At 41.7% G+C, this 13,340-nt stretch overlaps 1 protein-coding gene across 7 annotated transcripts in view; it reads left to right on the plus strand.

The window, feature by feature from the left end:
- Nucleotides 1–13,340, plus strand: part of NEURL1 (neuralized E3 ubiquitin protein ligase 1) — a 144,358-nt gene that overhangs the window by 85,712 nt on the left and 45,306 nt on the right. For all 7 annotated transcript variants that reach the window (XM_068197969.1, XM_068197974.1, XM_068197973.1 and 4 more), the window contains exon 3: nucleotides 2,737–3,058. In XM_068197969.1, coding sequence (XP_068054070.1) covers nucleotides 2,737–3,058 — 322 coding nt within the window. The remainder of the gene's footprint in view (nucleotides 1–2,736; nucleotides 3,059–13,340) is intronic.

The raw sequence follows: 13,340 nt of genomic DNA on the forward strand, positions 1-13,340 counted from the left end.
CAGACTAACCATGAGCCCAGTCATTCAGGTCCTATAAAGTCTAAACTCCCTCTGGAAAACTGAGGAAAGAAGCAAGGAGATTTCATTCTGTTTATTAGCTATCGTATTTCAGGTTTTATTCTGACATTATTTTGCAGATCTGGGAGTATGGGAATATGGCTGTCAAGCAGCCTCAGAGACAAATGCTCCAGTATGCTTTCTTCCATGTAATTTGGGACATTGCTAGGAAGTATAGTTCTCAAAGATGGCATAAGGCAGTAAAGATCAGGAGCCTGAATCTGTAAAAGCAGCAATGGTTTAGGAATTTTGATGTTGATTCTGTATTTTCCTCCCCTTCTGGTACCCAGTGGACCTCCCAAGATTTTCTGCTAGCAGTGGCTGCTGAAAAGAGGATTTGGTCCATCATTAACTGTTGCCTTTTTTAGCAAAACTGTGTGCCCTTTGTCCAGCTGTGTCTAATTCTTGGCAGGCTTTATACTTGATTTTAATTTGGATATTAGTTTGCCTGTGGTCAGACTGTATTGAGAACTGTTTATAGGTGCTGATTAATACATGGAGCATGTGCAGCCTCAATTACCATATGAATATTTACTTCACCCTGCCTGTGATTGCTGTGAAGTATTGGCAAGAGGCTGAATTGTACAAATGACAATGAGGCCATATTTATCTTAGACCCGAAAGCTTTTAGGGCTTGCAGTAAATTTGCTGCAAAAAATTAACCAGGCTTCTTTTTGGAGTGCATTATGTTTCCCATGTTTTGTCATGTGCACACCCAGTTAACCCCACTTCTACTGGGGACATGCATGATGCTATCCCACCCTGGCCAGGTATATAAAATAGCAAATCTGCTTCAGTCCTTTTTAGTGTCATCCCAGTTTCCACCCTGCAAACAGGAGCTACCATGGTTCCTGGGACTGAGGTCAGTGCTCAAGTGTTCCATATAAGTAGTTCAGGTGCCTGGATGGACTGAGTAGGGATAAAGAGCAACACTCCCTTAACTGAAAAATTGTCCATTGATAACTTTTTTTCTGAGCTCTGAGTTATTTTTTCTGATACTTTAATTATAAAACAGAAAGCCCTAGGCTTTGAACAATGTCTTTGTGAGATTGTTGTGACCCCAAGGTCACATGTTTCAGATTTGCCTTGGAGAGGAATATGTAAAACAAAACCACAGTATTTAGAAATTTGATTAGCAGGGAATTCAGAAGTCCAAAGAAAATGTCTTGTAGAATTCCTTGGTGAAAATTCTGTGCTTCCAAGCTGGAACATGTGGGGCTGCTGCCAGGCTTTTGAGAACCAAGTCCTGCAGTCCTGGACAGTTCAGTCTCTGTCATTGCCATTCATCCAAGCCATTAGTGCTTTGGCAGAGCATGAAAATACAGAAAGGCAACAAGTTTTGTGTGGCATCTGGTGGGTGGTACCTGTCCATGTTTCTGCTCTTGTCCTTTGGCCAGCAGTGGAACAGCTTGAGGCTGCCAAGGCATTGATGGAAGACGGCTATCTCAAGGGCTCTTGTGTTTGCTGCGGGTTCAAAGTGTGAACAGATACAGCGATTGTGGGTCAGCTGGCATGCAGGAACTGTCTTGGCCCCACATCAAAGTTGGATCCAGCATCCTTAGATCTTTCATGTGGTAGTCTGGATGCTGACAGGCTGGACCCCTTTGAGAGGAACAATTCCTAGCAGGTTCATAATCAGTCAATAAAATGAGAGGAAAAACTTCACCAAGAACATAATCTGAGGACCATACAGACTCGGAAGACTCCTTGTTTCCATGGGAAAAAAAAGAGACCTTATAACTGGGTAGTGTTTTCAATGTGCTGCATATGTTTAGGACCTGCTGCCTGCTACCCACAGATCCCCAACTGGCCAGGGTTCAGTTCTTGTGAGTAGAAGCTGATGACTCTGGGGGTATCTGTGATCCTTTGTCCTGCTGTCTGTCAGGTGCAGAAGGATGGGTATAACACATGAACCATTCCAAAAACCATAGCAGATGTTCCTGACCCCTCACACACTGAGTAATTGCATACTAACAGGTTGGGATGTAGTTATGCACAACATATTTCATAAAAACACCATTCACTGCTGAAATAAGTAGGTTTTCCCAAAAGTAAGATAACATCTATTGTTGCTTCAAAATTTTGTTTTTCATGAAGTCAGATACTCTATATTGTGCTTTCCCACACACAAGTTCTCTGCTGCAAGGCTGTGATTTCAATATGTCATCCAATATGACAAGTTAAATAAGGGAAAGGCTGTCTTTTACTTGCCTGAGAAACCCAGAAAACCCGGTGGAGGTAACTGTGATTCTGCAGCTTTTTTCTCAGGTCAGAGAGATGAGAGACCCCATCATCTGAGCACCATGTGGGAAGAGCTCTGCTGAGATTAAAGGTCTTGTGCCCATTTTTGGCACATTTTGTGTGAGGATTATTCTTAGGCCAAAAGGCATTACTCTAGAAATAGAAATGAATCACTATGCACTGTAATTACATTTCACCTATCCACATGGATTTAATTTGATTTATTTGGTTTTAAATATGGGCATTGCATCCTAAGTTTGCAACAGCATTGCTGTGTGCAGCTGGAAAAGCTACAGCATTGTTTGGTGGGTAAAATGTTTCCTAAATCTGGTGGGGTTGTCTGCACACTGTGCCACCAGCGTTGGATGCGTGAAGCCTGTAGAGTGTAAGTTGGTGTTTGAGTGCCCAGCGCTGTCATTGCTGCTGTTGTCTTTGCAGATCACTAAAAAGCAGTGTTGCTGGAGCGGGGCTCTTCGACTCGGCTTTACTTCCAAGGATCCGTCGAGGATTAACCCTGACACTCTGCCAAAGTATGCGTGCCCTGACTTGGTTTCCCAAAGCGGGTTTTGGGCCAAGGCTCTGCCGGAAGAGTTTGCAAACGAGGGGAACATCATCGCCTTCTGGGTGGACAAGAAGGGACGGGTTTTCTACCGGGTGAATGACTCCGCTGCGATGCTCTTCTTCAGTGGCGTGAGGACGGCAGAGCCCCTCTGGGCCTTGATCGACGTCTATGGGCTCACCCGTGGAGTGCAGCTCTTAGGTGAGTACCTGGGTCCAAGCACAGAGGTGATGCTAAGACTTCCCTGACAAAGGGCCAGCCTCACACTGCCTGTCCCTTCTCTGTGCTGGGACAAGTACAGGGAAACAGCTGTCCTTCCTCCCCAGAGCATCTCAGGACCTAGCCTGGATCAGTGGGTGTTTGAAACGTAGCTTGTAAATATAACCTCAGTGGGAAGTGGGAAACAGCTGCTACAATATAGCACTAGAAGCTATCTCTAAGTAAGTGGATTTCTGCTCGGAGGTGTAGGTCTATCAGAGAATAGCCTGGAGTGTGTCATATACCTCGTAAGATTTTATTTTTATATCATCTTGTGCTATCCCTGTGCCAAAGTGGGGAAGTGCATTTTATGCACTATGGTTAAATCCTTCCTGGTTGGCACTGTTATGATTTTCTGTCAGGTTTAATGGACAGATTTGAAACATGGCTATCTTCCAAATTACCTGAGAGAACCAGTGGGTTCTCCGGGATGTTGCTTTCACAGAGGAGTTTGATTTGTCCTCTGGAGCCTGAAGGTTGGATATACAGTTGAGGTTGGAGGATGAGGGGTGCTGAGTGCCTGTGTCTTCTGCCATCATCAGGTGAAATGAAGATAGTTTGGCATTCACGAGGACTCAGATCCAGATGTGCAGGCTGTCAAGGTTTGGTCTATTTGAGTTTATACATCTTAGAAGAGCTGAAAAGAATCTCTGAGGACTGAAGGGCAGCAAGGTTGCTGGGGGACCAGGAGTGTCAGCACACAGCCTTAGAGGTGGCTTTGCATTGTCACTGGGAGGCAAATTGCAGCACTTCTCCATATAACAGTAGTTTCATGGGTCTTTTCACCATGGAAAAGGTTAGATGGTACCTTCAGGAGCTGAAGTTCCTTCTGAAGATGAGATAATCTTAGGCTGAGAGAGATCCTAGCTTTTTCCTGCCATGCAGCCTGTTAATCTCTGTTAAAGTGACAGCTTCATGCAGTATATCACAAACTTCAATTAAACTTCTTTCTGACAGTTCTGCCTCCTTTCTGCATTCTGTGCTCTATTAAAAATATAGTGGCAGGACAACCCATAGCAATCAACACAGCAAGGAAGAGGCATGTTCAGGAGATGAAGAATTGAGACTGACCTTGTTGCAAAAACTCCTGGCCTGAGATTGCACAAGGCAGAGGAATTGAAGAATTTCTCAATAGCTTTTTCTTTTTTTAGGTGCAGAAAGATTTATCTTTTGCTGTGAATCAGCTTGAATCAGAGCCACTAGGCAACTGTTCATAGGCCAAGGTGGTGATATTTGAATTGGGATGGAGAATTTGGGCAAATGTCATGCCAAGGGTTCAGTTAGGAAGAGCTTACAAATGAATCCAATTCCTACAGCTGTTCTTGTGAGATTTGGCTCCTCAGAACTGCTCTGCCTGATTAATCAGGGTCCATAACTCTGGATTATGTGTTTCCTTTCAAAACACCCGAGAAACCGTTTCCTATCTGTCATCTGCCCCTGCATTGTCCCAGCATCTTCCACATCCCTTTCACAGGGAAAATGTGACTTCTGCCAGCCACTGACTTACCTCTAGCCCAAGAGGCTCTGACTCTTTGGTGAGTATGAAGTCCCTGAATGAAGCAAGCAGCTTCTGAGTTTACACAGTTGGCGTGGAGCTCAGATATGTATTTATAGCTTGTTCCAGCAGCCTTCAGCATGCTTTAAGCCTGAAACTGTGCTGAAACGGCTTCCACCCGAGTCCTCTCCATCTTCATTCATTATTAAACAGCACTAAAAGTCAGAGAAGGGAAATCATCAGCTGTGTTGCCCCTGAATCCTATAGACTATGTTCCGTTACTATGCTCTGCATGCCTGCTCTAGTGTAGCAGACCACACATACAGCACAGGACAACTTGCCAAAAACTCCCAGGACTTGACAAATGAATTTCATAGCTTAGCTACAAACATATGGTTGAATTCAGGCTGGTATGGCATGCAGGGCATCTGATGGAGGCTGGGGATGCTGGAGCGGTATGTTGAACAGAAGAGCCTAGCATTTCAGATTCCAGTTCAGTGATTTATTTCCCCCTAACCCCAAACATGCTCCTTGTTCTTAAGTCTCACTATTTTCTCAATGCTTGTAGGGTTACAGGGTCAAACTGCACCTCTGCACAGTCTCCATTTGCTTTTATGTATAAGAATCTCACCAAAAACCTTACCATTTCTGGTGTTTTTCTGTTTATTGCAGAATTACTCCCTTCTCACTCCCAGTAATGTAACTTCACTTCCAAAATGAGACTTGCCAAAGGAAAGAACTGCAGTAGTAAGTTTTGTGTCACTCCAAGATCCCAACTCTGCAGGGAAATTGACAGTGTGCATTTATGTTCCCAGAAATGATAACATCCAAAACTGCACATTTTTATTCTGGTTATCTGCATTACAATGGCAAATCACTTCCAGCCCAAATGAGGGACTCAGTAAAACAGGGTAATGACTAAGGCTAGTCACACTGTTCCTGTCTTACAGATCTAATAAAGAAAGACTTGAATGAAGGGAGGCCCAAAGCCTGTCAGAGTTAAGTGACTTGCCAGAGTGAAAGGTGTCACCTGCCATCATCCTTGTTACCCAGCTCAGTCCTGCCTCTCTCTATCTGCATCACAGGCATTGCACAACATTCTGGCATCACTGAAAAACAGCTGTTTTGTATCTTAATTTTTCATTTCCTTCTGCTTATGGCTTTACTGACAGCATCAGCCTTACTGACAGTTACCCATGTGTCAGTACTGCTGTCACTGCACAGGTGTATGTGGCTGTCACAGATGTTCCTGGGTCTGACTGCCCTTGCTGTATGTTCAAAGGGAGGGTCCTTTAAGCAGCTTCTTTGCCAGCTGGATTTTGAAATGAACCAGGTGAAAAAGGCTTGCACAGTCCACTGCACCGCAGCCAAGGGGAGTTGGAACTGAGCTGGGACCATGGTTTGCCTGTCACTGCTGGAGCGATTCAAAAGCAGGGGCTGGTTTAAATCCACCTTGAGGTGGCTTCAGTGATGAGATTCACAGTGCTGACAGTCACAGGTGAGAGGCTGTCCCCTTCTCTCCTCTACCCACATTATAGAGATGAAAAGGTTTAAATTCACCCAGAAATCAGGTGTCCTCTGACCACAGGGTCTCAGCTGCTTTTCTGCTACAATGTAAGGGCCCTCATAGAGGAGTCCGTGGCAATGGAGTGCATGCATGTTCTGTGTTGTAGGGCATGAGTTTCAGTGTAGGTGCAGGCTTGCATGACCTGTAATCATGCCCTTATACAGTGACTCTCCTGCTGACATGCTCAACTTGCAGGCAGGGTGGTTTACAGCTCTGCTTTCCTTTTTGGGCAGCTAGTTTTGCACAAGTGCACTTTTACATTCCAGGGCAATTTAAAGTAATATTTACTAAAAATGTGGCTTGTCCTTATGTTATCACTTCAACATACACACATGCTCATTCACACTTTTAAAAAGAGTCCGAGAGAAATGGAATATAAGCAATCTGCTGCCTTGCTGCTATAATAAAGCATCAAAAAAAAAAAAAAAGGAAGCCCAGCTGTTTAAATTCTGGAGTCTTCAGAGCCGTGGAGGAAGGATGGCAGCTCATGGGAACCAAGTGCTGTCTCATACTAACCTGCTTCTTTCAAGCACTGGGCTTGAGCCTGGCATGTGCACTTTCCATGGATTCACTGCAGGACAGCAAAGTTGGCAACTTCCCTCAGTCATGTGTGCAGTACAGCATGAGTGTTCTCAGCATTTTCCTTTACCTTTGGTGGGGGATTACAGATTTGCCTCTTCTATGTGGTGCCTTTTTGAAAATTGCAACTTTTTTTTTTCTTTTTTGAAAATCACCCTGTGTTTTGGGCAGTGACATTGCAGCACAGCATTGCAGAGTGGTTAAGATGGGAAAGGCCCTATGAAGATCAACTAGTCCCACCACCTACTGTCTTTTCTTTCAAAGCACAGTGCAAGTGCTCTAAAAGTACAGAAAAATAGGGCTGCAAAACAGTTATGATTCCAGCTTACCTCACTACTCATCCTGTGTTTCCAGTGAAGTAATGTGAGGTACAGTCTGCTGCTTTTCCTTGGTCCCATTCTTTGCTAGGATGATCAGCAATCACACCCCTTTACTGTTTATTACTCTGTTCACACTCGTCTCCCATCCATCAGTATTTTCATTCATGCAGTATTTCAGAGCATTCCTGGTCTTTTACCAGCACAGGCTTTGAAAATCAAGGATAATTTTATTTAGATTGGCACACTGAGAGGCACCTGTTAAAAGCTAAGTCTCACCACATCTTGTAAATATAAAATATGTGAAAAACTAGTAAGACCTTGCAAGATTGGAAAATTTTAAATGCATATGTATTGAATGTGCTTATTAGATTTACCCGAAGTAGAAACATATATAATATAAAATATATTTCAGTCATAAATATATGTACAGATCCTGGGAGAATTAAATGGAAATTCTGTATATTTGTATTAGATATTTGAGAAATCTCTTATTTCACCAGATCTTCTTTCTACTTCTTATTGTTTGATGTTTGCAAAGCCTCTAAGTCAAATTATGAACTGATCCTGGATGGAAATGTACCCATCTTACTGGGTCAGCTGGTGTCTCTTTGACAAGGAAATTGCACATTTTTTAGGGAAAGAAAGAAATGTTTTTATTTATTCATGCCTGTCAGTTCTTACGTAGTTTGAATCTCTAGCTCCCAGCTACGTCTAGAAGAAACATTAAATAAGCCTCAAATGAGGTAGATTTATGGGCAAATTTCAAGTGTTAATGGTATAAGACTGTTGATAAATCTAATTTATTGCATGCATCTGCAGTTTTACTGTGTGGTTATTACTATTTTATTTTCCAAGTGCAAAGCTTATTTTCCATTGCCCATGGGAATCCATTTTGTTGCTATTCTGACACGTGCAAATAAGCACTGATGTGCCGGGAGTGCTTTGCACTAAACAAAATCGGATAATCAGATATGACTGCAGTGTATTTTTATAGGGTATTGTTGAAAGTGGAAGCTATAAACAATTAATCCTTTTTGTGGAAGTCTGACTATCTGATGGAAAAGCATAATAAGTACTTAAACAGAGTCCTACTTAATGAAGGCAAGATACACAAGACCTGCAAACAGTCAGTTGTCCTTGTTTTTCCCCATCTCCTAAGGGGAGAGAGAATTTAAATTGCTCATAAAGTTTTATTGTCTGTAGCTGTTGTCTCTATGGCAGCTGCAGGAAGCTCTCTAACACAGCTGAAAATGTGAAAACAGTTTAATAAATAACTTATCTCTTGCCATTTTAATCAACCCCTGCTTTGCCTCAGCACCTCTGGAGGGAAATGTTTTTCCAGATGCAGTAGGCACCCAAAAGCTAGCCCACGGACCCAGGCAGCTCCTTGTCCTTGAGGGTCTTGTCACCCTGTTCTCTTAAAAGTTTTAAAGTTCCTTTAAAAGTTTTCTATGCCTTCTGATATTTACATATTTCTACTGGAAAATACAAAATCTGACACATTATGTCAGGGCACTTTGTATCCACAACGTGTCCACATCAGCGTCAGAAGAGACTGCAAGGGTTCCTGGGTAGGAATAAATTTAAAAGGGATTAGTCTGGCTTTTATTTCCCAGACTGAGAAAAATGGAGGCTGCTACATGAAAAAATGACCAGTGGAAAAATACATTCTGTGCTATAAAGTTTCTTTAGTTCTGGTGAGCTGAAATATTGTACCTAAGACAGTCAAGAAGGGCCACTATGCCCATAAAAACCCCAAGGAAATATGAAAACTCTGACAGTTGTAAGTGGTGTTTATGTTATGGGTATGTTGTAGTTCAGATGCTGACACTGCAAAGATAGACTCCTTTGTTAAAAAAAATGGAGTCTTCACATTAAATACCTGTTGTGGTGATTGATTTGGCTGTTGCTCTAAGGAGGTAAATGTTGCTGGATTACACTAAGTTTATCTTGCCTTTGCTATGTGTTGGAAATGTGGAAAGTAGAGTTTGGAAACAGTGGTTCCAATTAAAAAGCTTTTGACTTTCTTTTACTTCTACTAAAAGTATAAAGTACTTGAATAATTGTATGTATACTGAATTTATTACACAGCTATAGTTAGTTATAGACATTTCTAGCATGGACAGGGCCTTAGAGAATAATAATCCTCCACTAATGGAGCAGTGTATTCTTTTGAGAGAAGTTTCAAGGAATTCTGTATATTAGCAAAGATTTTAGCTTTGTGATTTAAACCATTAGGCTATCTGTGCTGTTTTTTCTTTTAAATGCACTCTATTAACTGATACTTAATGCCACATATAATTACATTTTACTTAGTTTGTCTAATATAGTTCCTTTTTTAAAATCTGTAAGTAATAGGTGTCTTTAAGAAAAAAGGGAGAGAGAATATGCTGGGAGAGGAAATTAATCTTTGCACCTTTTTTAATACCTTTCTCAATTCAGCCAAATGGTTTAAACAGTTCCAACCTTGGGCTGTAATGCTGAAAGCTAATTCCTCTTCATTCATAAAGCTATAGCTTGACACAAAGAGTGCATCTGGAGCTGGGACTAAGTTTTGGATGTGAATTGAGTGGTCTGGTAAAAGTATAACTACTTATTGTGCTAATCTTGAAATTCCAGCTATTGCAGCTGTTCCAGCTGTGGAGGCCCTTTCCCCTAAGCCTGTGTGACAGATGATAGCTAAACACTGCTAGTATGATAAAACTAAACACTGTCTCTGTGCAGTATGTCTCTGCTGGCCTGAGATAGCACTTTGTCATTTCAATGTCTAATTGGCCTCACAGCTGCTGAATATGCAATTTACTGTACAGAGGATGTGAATTTGTTATCCCTGTAGGTGTCTGGGTTATTAAAAAAGTTTGACACCTTTAATAAAATAAAACTGGGGTTTCCATCCGTATCAGCAACAGAGCTAAAAATGAGGTTGCTCTGTAGTCAAGTCTCCTTTTTTTTTTTTTTTTTTTTTCCCAAGCTGTATAAGCAGAACTGTTGTTCTTGAGCTCAGTCCCTACCTATAGCCTAACTTTGCTCTCAGTTTTGCCAGCCTAAACTTGTGGCTACATGTGGAGTCACTCTGGGTTTTACACTGTGAGCAGAGTCTAGTCCTGGGTTTTTGCTTACTCATCCCTTCTTTTTTGGCCAAACACTGAGCAGCTCCTCCAGACCTGTATGGCTTATCCTGAAGAAAACAAAACATTTTGACTGTGCCAGTTTTTGAAGCTGTGCTGATTCAAGCCAGAACTTCTCCTTCACAGAATCATAGAATGGTTTGGGTTTGAGGGGACCTTAAAGATCACCTAGTTCAAATCCCACTGACATGGGCAGGGATGCTGTTCACTAGATCATGTTTAGTCATGCTGAGCTATTACTTCTTTTCTAATGGTTTTCTAATTGTGTTGAATCCACTCAGCAGTTTGATGCAGATGTTACATCAGCTCTGCTTGTGATGCAGCTGATCCTGCAAGGTGCTGTGCTCAGTGGACTCCACTCTCCTACTAAGACATTTAGGGAAATCTCAATCTTGCATTCTTCTATGATGCTCTCTTAATTGCTTTTCATAAATATGTTCTTCTGACAATAAATTTTAGATGTTTCCCCTCTGTTGCGGCTTTTGGTGAAAATACCATGCCTTGTACTGACATGCACTAGGTAAGTGCTTCCTCCTGTTTTCTTGGAAATTATAGCAGGGTAGTGTTGGCAGAACTTTGTGAAACTTATACAAAGCATTCCATGTCTATTGGCTAGAACAGAATGTCCAGGCACCAGTTTTGATTCTCAGACATTAGCATCATTTTGATGTTAAAGGCCTTTACAAAATATTTTTTAACTTATATTTCATCTGCTCATATTAGATTTAGAAATTAAAATTATTTGGGATTGGTAAATTTTTGGTCTGTACTTAGGGATAAAAGATTGATAAAATGGATTACTAGCCACTGACTATGTGTTTAAGAAGATGAAAATCTCTTGTGATGCATCTGGCTACCAGTGTGACCATTCACAGATGATTAATTCTCTTCAGGAAAAAAAAAAAGTTTAATTGCTCTATCTTTTTAAGAGGATAAAGACCACTCCAGGGAAAAAGCCTTTCAAATCCAATAATCCTATTCCCGTGATGGTGCTGTGCCAATAAATAATGCACCACTTGCAAGGAAAGATCTGAAGCTTCTAAAATATTTAATGCAGAGTGTTCCCTCTTTGTCTGGCCAATGCTGGAGGACTCCAGTGCCTCTGAGCCCCAAAGGTGTTCACCTGAACCAGGAGACTGCTGGCAATTTGTTCAATATGTTTCTGAAGGTGTTTGCATTTCTTCCTCATTCTGCAGTGGTGTTTCCCTGGTTCATTGTTCTCTCTGGTGTTGGTAGGCAGCAGCCATCACTCTCCTGAGCCCTTCCTAGACATCAGCAATCCTCTGTTATCCCAGCATGGCTTTTTTGAAAGCATCTTTTTGACAAAAACACTGGGCCTTTTGGTTTCTGCCCCTGTTTGTAGCCCCATCTATTCCAGGTCTGATTCAATGTTTTCATACACTGAAATGTGTATGTTCATGTCAGAGGTGAGCCTTGACACTGCCTGCATTTGTCAAAATGCATTTTTATTGCTTCATTCCTGGCATGGTAGAGTCTTAGGATCTCGTCTATAACACCCCCTGGCCAGGTGGATGGAAATTGGTCTTTTGATGGAGATCAAAGCTAGAGATAGTAGGAAAGAAAACTGAACTAATGAGAATTTCACAGTGGAGCTACAGGGACCCACAATTGTGCACTCATTGTGCACTCAAGAGAAATACATAAATAATTTGGTTTTGAGCTATAATCGCTATTATGACTATTTTTATGATAATTTCTAGTGCTTCAGTTTTGGGTGTGATACCAAAAGATCAGTGCTCCACAAAAACCAGACATGATATGAAAAGTCAAAGTACCAATCTGATGGTGAGACAGAGGCTTCTCTGTGTTGTCAGGCTAAGGAATGAAAGCTGGTGGAGGGAAAATTCAATGGGAAGTAGAATACTATATTTTTAAAGGTATTCCAGGTGGGCAATTGGAACCCATTCTCAGGTGCTCAGAAAAGAAGACTGCATAAGCTGCAGGGCCCAAATTCAACAGGATGGTAAATTCCCTACCCACCTCCATGTGTATGTAGTTATATGGTGTGCCAGAAATCAGGTATATGCTTGAATAAGGATGTTAATTCACATTCCTAAAGATAGCCATGTGCTTAAGTGCTTTGCTGGATCCTTTTCTTTGCCATCTGCTTGTTACTGGATTCTGTGCAGGGCTTGCTAGGTCAAAACCTAGCAAGGTGGTCTGTGGTTAATCAGTAATCAATGGTTATGCAGGGATTAGCCTCTGCACTTAATGGTTTTTCTGGGCAGTAAAGACTCTTTAGGAGGAGGAGGAGGACGAAGAGAGAACAACATGAGTAGGAGGGGCTAAATGCACTGTTGAAGTTGGATGGGAAGTAGAAAAGTTGCCTCCAGGCAGTGCTTGATTTTCTTGGAAAATGTCTGGTTTCTGTGCAGGAAGGTTTAAGAAGGGGTCCAGATGCCCGAGGTAGGGAAGAAGGAAAATGCAAACATGGAAACAGGGTGAACTGCTGTCTGAAAGCAGTGGAAAGACAGGTTTGGCAAAGAGAGTTCAGGTTATATTGATGGGGACGGCAAGGACAGCCCAGTGATCAAGATACCATTCTTTTCTTGCTTGCTTTCTTCACTGACACCAGTGGCTCGTTTTGTCTCTCTGTTGGCAATTCATAAGCCATAGGCTTTGTTTTCATTTTTTTTCTCTTTATCTGGACAGCACAGGGTGTTAGATATGTTTGAATTATTTTGTATGGGTCACCATGAATGTCTGGCATGTTCCCTGAAGATAAGTGAGCTCTTTTATCACGTCAAGCACATAATACTGACAGTCTTTCTATCGTAGGGATCATGAAGATACAGGAGAAAACAACACTGGACAAAGAATCTGAGTCAGATTTGTTTCTTACATGCTGAATTAGATTGATGGCTTTTAGTTCTGCTCTTGATAACACCTGTTCCTCTTCATGCAATGGTTCTTTCATCATATAATTAATTTATTATAGAAGTCTTTTTGCTAATAACAAATATTGACAGAGTTAAGTATCAAAGGGTTTATTTGGATGAAGGTGAGCAGTCTGTATGAAAAGAGATGAGAGATATTCCTTTGTTTGTGCTTTGCAGTGGGGATTTCACACTCTTCCATCTGTGTCTGTGGAATTTGCTGCAAAATGAACTCCTGT

Source organism: Anomalospiza imberbis, chromosome 8 (genome assembly GCF_031753505.1).
Source record: "Anomalospiza imberbis isolate Cuckoo-Finch-1a 21T00152 chromosome 8, ASM3175350v1, whole genome shotgun sequence".
In the NCBI taxonomy this organism is placed as follows: domain Eukaryota; kingdom Metazoa; phylum Chordata; class Aves; order Passeriformes; family Viduidae; genus Anomalospiza; species Anomalospiza imberbis.